This window comes from Octopus sinensis, linkage group LG17, assembly GCF_006345805.1.
Source record: "Octopus sinensis linkage group LG17, ASM634580v1, whole genome shotgun sequence".
NCBI classification, from domain to species: domain Eukaryota; kingdom Metazoa; phylum Mollusca; class Cephalopoda; order Octopoda; family Octopodidae; genus Octopus; species Octopus sinensis.
In genome coordinates, this window is record NC_043013.1 from 1,940,073 (window position 1) to 1,955,571 (window position 15,499).

At 35.9% G+C, this 15,499-nt stretch overlaps 1 protein-coding gene across 4 annotated transcripts in view; it reads right to left on the reverse strand.

Annotated features, from left to right (window-relative positions):
• The window catches only part of LOC115221111, a 78,425-nt gene that overhangs the window by 36,178 nt on the left and 26,748 nt on the right, over nucleotides 1–15,499 (reverse strand). For 2 of the 4 annotated variants that reach the window (XM_029791324.2, XM_036510263.1), the window contains exons 2-4: nucleotides 9,916–9,976; nucleotides 4,303–4,368; nucleotides 924–985 (exon numbers count right to left, since the gene is read on the reverse strand). In XM_029791324.2, coding sequence (XP_029647184.1) covers nucleotides 924–985; nucleotides 4,303–4,368; nucleotides 9,916–9,976 — 189 coding nt within the window. The remainder of the gene's footprint in view (nucleotides 1–923; nucleotides 986–4,302; nucleotides 4,369–9,915; nucleotides 9,977–15,499) is intronic. The other 2 variants (XM_029791326.2, XM_036510264.1) reach the window with 1 other exon arrangement.

The following is a 15,499-nucleotide window of genomic DNA, read 5'->3' on the forward strand; positions in this document are numbered from 1 at the left end:
AATCTAGTCACAAACTTCTTTTTGGCCTGAGGCCATTTGCCCAAGATGCCACATGGTTCTCTAATATGCCAACTCTTATAAACTAGCATAAACACTATTTTAGATGAAATGAAAAAAAATCTAAATCGTTAAAATGTTTTCAGTTCATCTTTTAGTGCTGGCATCATGTAAAAAGTGTCTGTGATGGCGCCATATAAAAAGCACGAGTGCTGGTGTTGCGTAAAATGCACCCAGTACACTCTGTAAAGGGGTTGGCTTTAAGAAGGGCATGTAATGGTTATATATAAGGTGTTGATGTGGCTGTGTGTATGTTATTACAAGAGTTCATATAGAGATGAAGAATAAATTCAAGACTTATAATATTTACTACATAAAAATACATTTTATTTACTGGTCAACGATGAAACATAACCGTAATGTAGAATCTAGTTGAATGAAGTAATCTATGCAAGAAAGTTCAGCGATAGGAAATATAGAAATAACAGCTAAGTGGCAGCTTTCAGTCATGTGGCATAGAGAAATAGATGGACATGGCAATGACATGAATGGTTCTAAGTCTAAACAACCAAGAAGCAAAGAGCGGAGTTAGCAAGCTGTTTTTATTAATGGAACACTAGACATTTTAGAAACTTCCAAGAGAAATGCTAAGCTTCTTGAATAATTAAGAATCACGTCTCCTGACACAGAAGCTTCAAGAAAGTTAGAAAGGAAGATCCTTCTTGCAAGGGAGATCATTCAACTATTTAGCTACAAAGACCACTACAGACATCTAGCTGTAGAAATCATGCTTAAACAGACAACTGGAGCCTGGTGCAGCTCTCCGGCTGGCAAGCTCCTTGTCAAACCATCCAACCCATGCCAGCATGGAAAATGGATGTGAAATGATGACGATTTATCAGCAAACTAATCAGACATGAGCTTACCTCACATAGTTTACCATTGGTGGACGTCGATGGTATATGATTATTCAAATCAACATCTGGATCTACAGGAAAAAATTTGTACATGAATGAAATGAAATAAAATGCAGCTGTTACTGTGACGATATCAAAATGCTTAAATGTCAAATGCAAAAAGACAAAACAATTACGTTTTACAAAAAAAATAAACAAACAGATAAGTGAAAATAAGAAATTCACAGTAAATTGAAATAAAATGACTGGAGCTATGATTATAGTTTAGATAACATTTAACAATTATACAATAAATAGTAAAACAAGTTAAGACTGAAACTGAAGTCATGCGACAAAGACTTTCATAAACACAAAAAAAAAAGAACAAAATGTGAAGATTAAATACAACAAGGAACTGAATAAAGTAAATATTGAAAATAGTTTTAAGAAAACAATCTCAGTAAATTGTACACAGCAGGCAAGTGTATTTATAACGACTAACAATGAAGTGTGATTTTTTGAAACTGAAGATAGATATTACTGAGTCAATCTTATAAGATAACCAATAAAACGGTTGTAGTAAGTTATTAAGATTTCTATGAGGTCTAACCCAGTGATTGCCAAACTTGTCATGGAACCCTTATATATTTCCCAAAAACTGCAGCAACCATACCAATAAAGGTACAAAAATTCCCTACCACCTTAATTTTAAAAACATTAGATCTAACAAAAAATCCTTAAGAAAGATAATTAGTGCGTATGTCTGTGTGTGTTTAATATTTTAAATTAATCTATCCAGTAATGTTACACAGCTAAACTTAGTGGGTATTTAAGCAATGGGTTCATGGATAGTTGATGAGTTAGTTGGATGTGATGCTGATGAATCAGCAATAACTCCTGAAATATATATATACACCAGTATTTTCTATCTTCTATTGCATTGTTTATGTAGACAAATTCATATTAGAAACATAACTTTCAGTACTGGTTCTGAATTCTATAGAAAATTTGTGGAAATAAACTTAAGTTATATATATATATACATATATATAATATGATATATAACTTGAAAATGATGAATACTAATTTTGTTATAAAGCAGAATTTTTTTAAGTGAACATACTTTAGAAAACGTTGATCTAGCTAATAAAATCATTTGTTTTTCCTTAACTCTTGACATTTTAAACTACAACAGAAATAGATATCCATAATCATATAATTTTAGGTAAATAAAAAATTTGTAACTTTAAAAAAAAAAGATGAAAATCTTTGGAATAAATTATTTAGTTTTTTGGGTGGTAGGGGTTGTTTTGGTTTAGAGATTGTATCATAGACAGGAAAAGAAATGTTTGAAATGGCTGGTTTCCAAAAATGTTATATAATCTCAGACATTAACAATGCAAGAAAGCAAAAAATATCAAATTACTACAGTTGATGTAATAATATCTATTCCAATATCTTGACTAAATTAAAATATTATATCAGGTGCAATCTTGTTTTTATTGTAAATTAAAGAAAGCAAATATCAATGAAAATCAATACCTTATCTGCGAAAACACTAGATTATCTAATTTAGAAGTTAATCTATTTAAAAGAAAGAAAACATAACTTAGAATCAATTACAAAAATATTTCCATAACAAAATGTTTTCTGAACATGATTTCCAGACTTTTGAAAGAAATTATGTTTGCAAACAAAATCCAGAAATGATTTATATTTAAATGATTGGGGAAAATCACAAATCAGAGTTGGGAAATGGTTTTATCTTTTTATTTGAAACTGTTCTACGAAAAACATTGTTTTATTCCTTACCAAATGATAACTAACCCGTGAAAAGATTTATGGGAAAACAATACAGTTCAATAAGTTTACTGTTAACAAAATATCTCTCTATAAGGAAGTCATAAGTTATTTTGGATTTACTAATATAACATAACCACCCAGTAGAGTTTAATATTCAAAAATTCTTACAATAAAAGAAAAAAAAAACAAACAGAATCAAATTTTCCATTTTCTTTCTGCTTTTCTAATTTTGAAACAATATTTTTTTTTTCAATAACAGTTGAATGAATCTAAACTTCAAATTCCAATAGAAAAGCAAAAATTAAAATTTGTATTAACTAGAAATGTTTTTCTTTTAGATAAAAATAAAAAAAAATAAATTTGAAATTCTTATGAATGGAAGAGAAATATATCCAGCTAGGCATTTTCCTATTTTAAGCATGGAACAAAGCCAGCAGAATCTCAATTTACACAACTAAAATATCAAAATACTTTTCAAACAATGTCATCAAAGATATCTCTTATTGAATATTATTTGATTAGAAACAAAAGTCCAACTAGGCCAGTTGCCAGTTGCTTCGTTTTTAACTAATTAATTTGCTGACAACACACATTAAGCTGTTGAGTATTGATAACTTCTTTGAGTAAACTTACCCTTACCATTTTTAACTGCTGCCAAAGATTTTTGTAAAGTCTAGATCTTCCTAAGTTGTTAATATAAATTTATTTTGTACAGAATATACGGTATGATCTGAAAGGTTAAAATTTCACAACGAAAACTGGCAAAAACCAATGTAAAGTGAACTTTCATGAAGCAGCAACAAGCAAAGACAGTGATAATTTCTTAAATCCATCTGAGTTTAAAAGAAAACTATCAGAGTTTCACAATATCTAAGAATTAGGTAATTCTGCCATACCCTTTTCCAAAGTTTATTGCTGTCTTCAAACATAGACTCATATCTTATTCTAGGAGAGAAAACTTTCAGAGGGAAGATTTCAAAAAATATTGGTCTTACATCAAAACTAAAGCCAGGAAGTTCTTTTGAAATGTTCTGTGATAGAAGCTTGTTTGGAACATGATTGTTTTACTTCTTTCAGTCAGTCACTGGACTGTGACCATGCTGGGGCATCATAGCCTAGAAGAATTTTTAGTCGATCAAATTGCCCCAATATATATTTTTCTTTTTTAAACTTGGAACTTATTAAATCCGTTCTTTTTGCTGAATTGCTAGATCACTGGGATGTAAACACACCAACACTGGTTATCAAGTAGTGGTGGGGGGAACAAACACGGACCCAAAGGCACACACACGCACACGATGAACAACTTCTTCCACAAAACACAGAAAAGATGCAAGGCTACGTTTGAAGATGTTTGATGCTATTTTATAAATTACAGAAATGAATAACACTAACTAATGAACTCAATTTTTAAATGAAAATTAATAAATGCAAAAACAGCCTTAAAAAAAAAAGTCATTGCTCAAATGAAATTTTAAATGCAACAAAGCAACCAAATGAAAATAACCAATTGAAAATAAAGAAATTTATAATGACACACAGAAATAATATGAAGCAATCTATAATAAGCTAAGAAGCTTTTTATAGATAAGATTCAGCTAATTACCAGTAGGGCTTAGGAGGTAGAATCCACCACAGAAAATATTCCCGTTTTGTGTACCATTTAAGGTTTCTAAAATCAAGAACATTAGATGACGTTTGCTTCAGTATAAGTTTTACATTCAGTTGTAAAATAACTAAATATCAAGTGTTGAAAAGTCAGAAGTGAAAAATATACATGTAAATGAAAAACCAAGAAATAAGTGTTAAATATTTTAAACGTAGAATTACAAAAATGAAATGAGGAAAGCTTCAAACAATGCAGAAATGGAAGTTGAAGAACTTTTACATATTTCAGGTGCAAAGGCCCATCATCAGAAGAACACAGTACAAGCATCTAACTAAAACAGGTCCACTGCTCATCTGGCAATCCCAAAAGCAGGATCTATGTCGACACATATTTGCTTGACAGTATTTTTCTGAAGATGAGCTTTTGTGTCCGAAACTTTCATCTCTGCATTGTTTAGATTTCCACATTTCATTCATTAGTCTGCTTCTGTACTTATGGCACTTCAAGCGAACTACAATTCTTTTCTATTTTAAATGTAATAATAAATCCAACACTTTCAATATAATTAGGAAAAGAAACGATGCTTTTGACCTGCACAGAATAATCCTCTTGGATCGTTTATAATATTCCGTAACTTTAACCCTTTAGCATCCAATTTACTTTGTGAAATGCATAATTGTTGTCAATTATTCATGCATTGTCTTGTAGCTTTGAAGTTTGATAATGTGTTTATTTTTAGAATGACATTGTAGGGTAGGTGTGAGAGGCAAGATCTCATTGGTTTGAATAGAAAACAGAATATTTGACCAGTTTAGATGCTAAAGGATTAAACCAGTCATATTTGGCCCAAATAGTCTATCTGTTTTATTATCAAACCAGCCAGATGTGGCCAGTCACACCTAACCTACAATAAACAATCACATCATTGGAGTCTCAACTCTACAAGACGACATGTGATTAATTCAAAACAATGTGAATAAATAAGCATTACCTTTGGCAGAGTAAATTGAATATTAAGGGATTAAATCAACATGGCGTTAACACTATTCACTCACACCAAAAATGAAAAGGAAAATCAAACAGAAGAAGAGTGTAATTAAAATTCCTGAATAAGAACAGATGAGAAAAGTTTCTCATGATGCACGAGATGACAAGTTCATAAAGGAAGACGATAAACATTGAAAATAAAGGCATACTTTCTCAAGAATATTACCAGTAAGTGAATTCGGGGTTGCAACTGGGAATTGGAAACCTTAATATTGTCATGTCCACTAGATTAGTAAGTGGTAACAACAACAATAATAATAATGATAATAACAATAATAATAATTTTTTCTGCTATAGACACAAGGCCTGAGATTTTAAAGGAGGAGGTAAGTCAATTAAACCCACTCCAGTTCATGACTGGTACTCATTTTATCTGCCCCAAAAGGATGAAAGGCAAAGTTGACCTTGGTGGAAGTGAAACTCAAGAGTCTAACGGAGGAAATGCTGCTAAGCATTTTTGCTTGGAGTACTGACAATTCTGCAAGATCACCACCACCACCACCACAACAACAATAATAATAATAACAATGATAATAATAATAATAATAATAATAATAATAATAATAATAATAATAACAGTAGTAGTAGTAGTAGTAGTAGCAATAGTGATGGCTTCAAATTTTGGCACAAGGCCAGCAAATTTTGGGGAGTGAGTAAGGTGGTTAATTTGACCCAAATGATCAACTGGTACTAATTATATTGACCCCATAAGGATGAAAGGCAAAGTCAACTTCAACAGAATTTGAACTCAGAACGTAAAGATGGATGAAATGCCACGAAGCATTTTGCGCAGATTGGTAACATTTCTGCCAACTCGCTAGTAACAACAACAACAATAATAATAATCATTTTCCTGCAACAGCGAATTAGTTAAGAATGTCCTGGGTACAAACCCAAGGCAGTTGTGTGTTGTGACCCCCTTCAGTCATGAATGACCATGGGATTGCACCTAGAAAGTTACCCTCGGAGGCACAAGTCTGGGCAAGGTTGTTTTTATGGAAGACCAGCAGTTGCCTATGCATACCACCCTCTCTTCGCACCACCGATGTTATCCACAGGAAAGGCAAAGGCCGAAACAGCTTGGCACCAGTGACATCACAGCTCATTTATTAACGTGCAAGTGGCTGAGCACTCCACAGACACGTGTACCCTCAATGTAGTTCTCAGGGAGATTCAGCATGACACAGAGTGTGACAAGGCTGGTCCTTTGAAATACAGATACAACAGAAACAGGAAGAAAGAGTGAGAGAAAGTTGTGGTGAAAGTGTGCAGCTGGGTTCACCACCACCCCCTGCTGGAGCCTTGTGGAGCTTTAGGTGTTTTCGTTCAATAAACAATCACAATGCCCGGTCTGGGAATCAAAACCACGATCCTACGACTGCGAGTCCACTGCCCTAACCACTAGGCCATTGCGCCTCCACCCCAAGGTAGTGTAAAGAATGTAAAATGCCAATCTCTTGACTTGACCATCCACTTTCTTGGTATGTATGTATAATTCCAAGAATCGTGTAGCAGATTAAATCTCATGGAATGGTACCTTGAGATAGAGATTGGAATTCTAATAACCACCACCATCATCATACTAACAATACAGTTTCCCATGCTAGCAGGAGTCACACGAAATTTGTTGAGGCAGATTGTCCACTGCCAGATACCAAACTTTATCTTAATTCCAAGTACAGTAACATCCCTCATGGCCAGAGAATTTTTCATCAAAGACAGAAAATGAATGACATTATTTTATATGATGGGGATGTTTGTTCACAACTATCATATGATGTCAAGACAAGAGGACATGTACACACATACACACAGAAAAGATGGGCTTCTTTCAGTTTCTGTCAACCAAATCCATTCACAAAGCTTTGGTCGTCTGGGGCAATAGTGGAAGACACTGAAAATGCCATGCAGTGGAACAGAACCCAAAAACCATGTGATTGGGAAGTAAACTATTTTACATATACATGCTTTTAGCTGATATTTTCACAAAACATTTAAAGTCTATACTTGTGTAAATGATGTCAATTTAATCACGATGGTAAAGAAAAGTCGGATAAAATGGATGATATTCAAAATATCAGTAACATTAACCCTTTTGTTACCAATCCGCCTGAAACAGCCTCTGGTTTTGTAGTACAAATGTCTTGTTTTCAAAATTTCTGAATTAAAATTTTCCACCAAACCTTAGTCACAACTTATGTTCCTAACACTAGCTGAATAATAACTAAGTTATTTTACTAAATTCTTTGTTATATTTAAAATTAATTGAAAGAAACTCAGAGCATCTCAGCAGAAGAAATATGGTAACAAAAGGGTTAATGGCATTAAAATTCTATGACTTTCTTTTGTAGCTTTTCACAATATTCCAGCATCATTCACCATATTCTGGTGTATCTCATCTGTGATCCCAGCAAATGTAGCCATAATATTTCTTTAATGAATTCTGGTATGTCTCTAAGATGAAAACAATACTACACCTTCCAGTTTTATGAACCCTCTTCGAACGAACCCAAAAGACAAAAAAAATCTGGGAACCTAAGAGGCTATATATATATATATATATATATATATATATATAGCAACAGAAGCACAGCTCATAAATTGCAAACTGTAACTGTCTTGTATGATAGTGCACCATCATGCAAGAAGGTCGATTCTTGTTCAAAACCAAGTCATTTGATTTCTGAAAAAAAACTGGTCATTAGCATAAAGAGGTATCAATCAAAAGACTCTCTCCATCCAATCAATCCAAAATGTACATTTCACATTCACTGTAATCTGTTACTTGTTTCAGTCATTGGACAGCGGCCATTTTAGTCAAACGAACAAATCAACTCCAATACTTACTTTTTTTTTTCTTTTTAGAAAGCCTGGAGCTTATTCTATCAGTTTCTCTTGCAGAACCGCTAAGATACAGGATATAAACACACCAACACGGGTTGTCAAGCAGTGGGGTGGGGTGGGGGAGCACAGACACAAAGATACACACACACTATTGGATATATATACATACATACATATGAAGGGCTTCTTTCAGTTTCCATCTACCAAATTCATTCACAAAGCTTTGGTTGGCTTGAGGCTATAGTAAAAGACACTTGCCCAAGGTGTCAGGCAGTGGGACTGAATCTGGCGCCATGTGGCCGGGAAACAGACTTAATAACACACAGCCAAGCCAGCACCTATTTCTATCATTATAAAATTATGAAATTACAAAGATTAAGCAAATATTACATTTTGGGATACTACAAGGAAGTTTCATATAAATACATTACAGCCTACGAAGGGGTGGGGCTGAAAAGTTCCTGGCTTTGGGTAAAAGAAAAGTAGAGGAGCATCAGTTAATTATGATTTTATTCAATATTTTCCCCTCCCAGATTCACAGACACATTGCAGTGGTCCTTCAGTTTTTTTTAAGTCCTGTAGAAGAATTTGGAAGGTTGGGCCTCCAGCCAGGCGTTTCGCGATACCCTTAACCCTTTAGCATTATTCTGTCCAAATTAATGCTTATTTATTTTGTAGCTAGCACTTCCAACCAGTTTTTGTGGTTTGCTACCTCAAAAGCTCATTATAGGACTCAGTGGCTAAGGACATCATCAGGAGGAACCACTTTTGGCTTCGGCCTCTACTGTTTACAACATGGCACCCACCTCCACTTCAGGTGTCTTCAGCTCTGCTGTTTTTTTCCTTCTTTCTTTGGCCTTTTGTTCTTCGGCTTCTTTGCTGCAGTTTCAATGACAGGTGAATGACCATCCAGCCAAATTTACCAATAAATACTCGCTGGTAGACTCCAGCAGTCAGCGCCTGAGATTTTGAAGAGGTAACAGCGAATTATCTAGATTGACATTGTAGGATAGATGTGAAAAACCAGATCTTGTCACTCATCACCATCATCATCATCATCATTGTTTAACGTCCGTTTTCCATGCTGGCATGGGTTAGACAGTTTTGACTGGGGACAGGCAAGCCAGGAGGCCGTACCAAGCTTCAGTCTGATCTGGCAATGTTTCTACAGCTGGATGCCCTTCCAAACACCAACCACTCCAAGTGTGTAGTGGGTGCTTTTTATGTGCCACTGGCACAGGAGCCGGGAGGTGGGGGGCTAGCATCGATTATGTTCGGATGCTGTTCTTTACATGCCATTGGCACAGGAGCCAGTTGGGGCGAGGAGCCTGGCGTCAACTACATTTGGCTGGTGCTTTTTACATGGTGGCGGCCTGAACATAAAACAGGTCAAACATTTTGACCAGATATCATCATCATCATCATCATCATCATCGTCGTCGTTTAACGTCTGCTTCCATGCTGGCATGGGTTGGACGGTTTGACTGAGGACTGTCCAACCTATGCCAGCATAGAAAGCGGATGTTAAACGACGACGATGATGATGATGATATCTGGCCGGTTTAAATGCTAAAGAACAGAAGCCAAAAACTTTTCAGCACCCCTTTGCACATGACCAAGTAAAATTCAGCAGAGGATTATAAAGGTTAGCAGCTTGAGTAACAAAATTCAATACTTTTGCATTGAAAAACTGGAAATATTTTGATATTCAATACTTACCTCTTTTCAATGGCCTTGGTTTTTGTAACTTTGAAGTACGCGGAGCACGACCTTTGCATATCTAAACAAAAATCAATTTCATTCGTAAGTAAATGAATAAAAATGAACTTTAAAAGATATGCATGTGTATATTAAAATAATATAATCAATAAAAAAAAAGAAAATATTGGTAAATTGCATAATTTAAATGAGAAATCAAAATGTGAAAAAAATTAACACAAAAGGCAAGTCTGGGCTGTATTCCAATAAAATGCAGCATTTAAATTACTTTTGGGCTGTTTCATAATATTCTCTTCGATTTTAGCTTCTTTCACTGACTTGTTCAAAGTCCTTGCTCAATTTACAAATATGAGTTGTAAATGAGTTTCACTGTCCTACAAGCAGTGTCATTCATTTCCAAGAGTAGACACTAAAACACTGATGATGATTTAATTATACGAGGGTGAGTCAAAAAGTAATGCCATTTTGTTTAGGACAGGTATAATTACCAACACAGGAACATGTATCATACATCAAAATGAAGCTGGTCCTCTGTGCATCACATCCTTACTTCTTAACATAGTCACCGTTTCTCTCAATAGCAATGTTCCACCTTCAAATGAGAGCATGTATCCCTGCCCCGTAAAATTCTGTTGACTGTTCTTCTTCTCTACAGTTTTCACTTCCTCGTCTCTGGACTATCATCTCTTCAGCCCCATGAAAGAGGGTTTGAGAGGCAAGCATTATTCCAGTGACAAGGGAGTGAAAACTGTAGTGAAGAAGTGGCTCAAAGAACAGTCAACAGAATTTTACAGGGCAGGGATACATGCTCTCATTCGAAGGTGAAACATTGCTATTGAGAGAAACAGTGACTATGTTGAGAAGTAAGGATGTGATTCACAGAGGACCAGCTTCATTTTGATGTATAATACATGTTCCTGTGTCGGTAATTATACCTGTCCTAAACAAAATGCCATTACTTTTTGACTCACCCTCGTATAATTAAATCATCATCAGCGTTTTAATGTCTACTCTTGGAAATGAATGACACTGCTTGTAGGACAGTGAAACTCATTTACAACTCTCACATGAGACAAGGAGACACAAACACACACACAATGGGTTTCTTTCAGTTTCCATCAACCAAGTGCACTCAAAAGGTTTGGTCAGCCCAGGGCTACAGTAAAAGACATTTGCTCAAGGTGCCATACAATGGGACTGAACCTGAAAAAATGCAATTGGAAAGTGATCCACTCAACCACCCAGCCACACCTGTGCCTCCAATATAAAACTAATCAATTCAGTGTAGAAGCAAACACCATAAATTCCAGTAAATTCCAGGACATTTTTTTCCAATTTTGAGTAAAAATTACATAAGTATAATAATTCTGGAAGATTGTTCTTTTGGAGTTAAAATTAGAAAAATTAGTCCTCCATGATTACAAAGTAATATATTTGAGAGATGAGGAATTATTTACATTTGATGGATATTTGTCCTCTTCTTGTTTGTTGTTAACACAACGTTTCAGCTGATATACCCTCCACCCTTCATCAGGTGTCTTGGGGAAATTTCAAACCTGGGTTCCCATTCCTAAGGTATTTTTCGATATTATTATTATTATTATTATTATTCAGGTCACTGCCTGGAATCGAACTCAGAATCTTGGGGGTTAGTAGCCCGTGCTCTTAGCCACTATGCCATATGTTAACAACAAACAAAATGTGGACAAATATTCATCAAATGTAAATAATGTAAATAATATAAAGTAAACTGATGTCGGAAAAAGTCAAAATACTCTTGACTAGTTTAATTTTAAAATTTTAAAATTCAGATTCCTAATTAAATCTTCGTTACGGATAAAACTTGGCAGTATTAAAGATTTGAATCAAGCAGTGGATACAGTTTCATTTATTCCTTCATTGGTTTCGGTCATTTGGCTGTGGCCATGCTGGAGCACTGCCTCTAGTTGAATGAATCAATCTCAGAACTTATTCTTTGTAAGCCTCGTACTTAATCTATCGTTCTCTTTTGCCAAACTGCTAAGTTATGGGGACGTAAACACACCAACATCAGTTGTCAAGCGATGGTGGGGAAGACAAACACAGACACACACACACACATAGTAAATCCAAAAAAAGAACAAACACAAAAAAAAACACAACGCAAGGATGAAGTACATGTAAAGCATTAGCAGATGCTCAGAGAGGGAAAGAAAGAGGGTTTTAATGTTTTGAGCAAGTGCTCTTCTTCAGAAACAGAGGAAAGTCCAATAGAAGGGAAGGGGGAAGAAAATTGCCAACAATTCACATGTGGTTACATTTTGAAAGCTTCTTTCAGTTTCCATCTACCAAATCCACTCACAAGGCTTTGGTTGGCCCAAGGTTATAGTTGAAATCACTTGTCCAAGGTGCAACGCAGTGGGACTGAACCCAGAACCATGTGGTTGGGAAGCAAGCTTCTTACCACACAACTATGCCTGTTCATAATACTGGTTTCAATTTTTGGCACAATGCCAGCAAGATAGAGGGGTGGTGTAAAGTTGATGACATCAGCCTCAGTATTCAACTGGTATTTCTTTTATTGACCCCAAAAAGATGAAAGGCAAAGTCAATCTTGGCAGGATTTAGGACAGGAATTATGCAATGTGCTTCATTAGCTTACAGCTGTTTCTGCTATAAGGTGCACTTGGAGCTGAGTGCATGTGCATCACCTTACAGTGTCCTCAAGTGCATGTTTATTTGAGAAAACATTAAATACGTATACATATATATATATATATATATATTATATATATATATATATATATTAATGACCGTCCTGCACACACTGTAAGGTGGTTGCCATTTGGAAGGGCATCCTGCTGTAAAAACCTTGCCAAAACTGACCTCTCTGGTGCTTGTGCCATGTAAAAAGCACAAAGTCCACTCTGCTGGGTGATTGGTGTTAGGAAGGGCATCCAGCTGTAAAAATCCTGCCAAAACAGTCACATAAGTCTGGTGCAGGCTGGCCTGCTCTTGTCAAGCTGTCCACCCATACTGGCATGGATGGAAGGGGATGGTAAACAATGATGATGCCCCCAATGCCCAATCAGTTTCTTAATATAGCCTGTACTTTAAATGCACATTGCATATCCACCTGATCACAGTCCCACTTCATATTTGGCTTCCCAAACTCTATATTTTAGGCTAAACTGAATTTATATAAATGACAGAATTCAATTTTTGTGAACACATTTTTGCTGCCAATAAATTCATTATCTCAATATCAATCTATCAGATGTTATTTCCTCTCCTCTCTTCTTGTCCCTTGACGTGATGTCATTTCCTCTCTTCCCTTCTGGTCCCTTTATTGAATTGAGCATCTTCCAATCAACTGTCCTGCTAACGATATCAGTTAAATGAAAGCATTTACTACACATGTAGTGTTTTATCACAACCCGCTTGATACCATTTTTGTTAAATAAATCTACATATCTAGTGTTATGGCTCTATTATTACCTAATTGGCAACTAACCAATAATTACCAAATCAATGTCTAATCTTGAATGAGAAGGCAATCATTTGGGAATATTCTGGTTAAAAAGCAAAACAAAACTATAACATTTTTTTTAGATAATTCCCTAATTCAGTAAACAACTGCGTAAGCTGTAATTTTTTTTTTTAAATCAATGATTATTTCAAAAGTAAATTAATGTAGTGTGGAGGAAGGATGAGTGACTGGAAGAAAGAAGGGAGAGGAAATAACATCACATCAAGGAAAAAGAAGGGAGGAAAGGAAATGACATCATGTTAAGGGACCGGAAGAGAGAAGAGGTGGTGTCAAGTCAAGGGACCAGTAAGGAGAGGAAATGACATTACGTCAAGGGACCAAAAGGGAGGAGGCAAAATGACATCATGTCAAAGGAGGAAATGACATGACGTCAAGGAACAGGAAGGGAGGAGAAGAAATGACATCATGTCAAGAGACTGGAAGAGAGAAGAAATTACATCAAGTCAAGGAACCGCAAGGGAGAAGTGACGTCAAGTCAAGGGACCAGAAGGGAAGAGAGGAAATGACATTACGTCAAAGGACAGGAAAGGAGAGGAAGTGACATGAAGTCAAGGGACCAGAAGAGAGAGAAAGTGACATCATGTCAAGGGACCAGAAGGAAGGACAGGAAATGACATCACATCAAGGGACAAGAAGAGAAAGGAAGTGATGTCAAGTCAAGGGATTAGAAGGGAGAGGAAATGACATCATGTCAAGAAGTGACAGGGTAAATAGCCCCTTTCTTAAGGATGTGTTGCAAGTGACTGACATGTGTTTGGAGTGATGATAGGGTTAGGGTTAGTCCCTTCTGGTCACAGGTTGGGGACAGCTTATGCATGGATACAACTGTGGGATCTTGCCTTACAACAACATGTAGGTTGAAATGCTTTCCACGTCTGATGAATAGGAACAAAATGAATGAAAATTCAAACAAACAAACAACAGTAAGGTTTCCATAAAAACAAAAATCATTGTTTAAATAATTACAATTATCAAATTTTGTTCTTAAATCATATTGTTATTTGAATTAATAACATTTTATACGTAATACCAAAGCCTGTCTGAAAATGAAGCTCAACTTTTAAAAAACAGCAAGCCAACCAGCCAACACTGTGCTCACAACTGCACTGCTATATCTGGGTGACTGTGACTTTCAGTTGAAAAATAGCCACAGTTGTTCCGTCGTCATCATCACCATTTAATGTCCATTTTCCAATCTGGCATATATTGTAGATTTTAACAAGAGCCAAGGAGCCAGAGAACTGCATCAAGCTGCAGCATCTACTCTGGCATGGTTTCCACAGCTGGATGGCCTTTCTGACACCAACCACTTCACACCAAGGGATTCATATGACAAGATCCCTTCAACTGAAGGGGTTGTAGTATTGAGGGCGGTGGCTTTTATGTCAGGTGATGAAAGGTTCAAGTATGACAGAGGGATAGGAACAGGTGTCTTGTACTAGAGGAGATACAAAGCCACCCCAGATTGAATGCATTCTTTTATTTATTTCAGTCATTTGACTGAGGCCATGCTGGAGCACTGCCTTTAGTCGAGCAAATCGATTCCAGGACTTATTCTATTGGTCCCTCTTGCTGAACTGCAAAGTGACGAGGACGTAAACACACCAGCATTGGTTGTCAAGTGATGTTGTGGGGACAAACACAGACACACACACACATATACATACATACATACACACACACACACATATATATATATATATATATATATATGACAGGCTTCTTTCAGTTTCCATCAACCAAATCCACTCACAAGAAGACACTTACCCAAGGTGCCATGCAGTCGGACTGAACCTGGAACCATGTGGTTGGTAAGCAAGTTACTTACCACACAGTCACTCCAGCGCCTATTCAGAGAACTTAATTTGTTGCAAGATGAAACAAAGATTTGAATAGGTTTGTATGAAATTCTGTTTGAGAAACTTTTGTAAAACCTTTTCTAATAATGCAACAAGCCTATAGGTAGGATTGTCTGGGTTGTATGCAATGTCCTGAGTGGCGCCAACGTTTTGAAGGAAGAACATCCACTGAAAAAGGATCTCGACAATTTTCCAC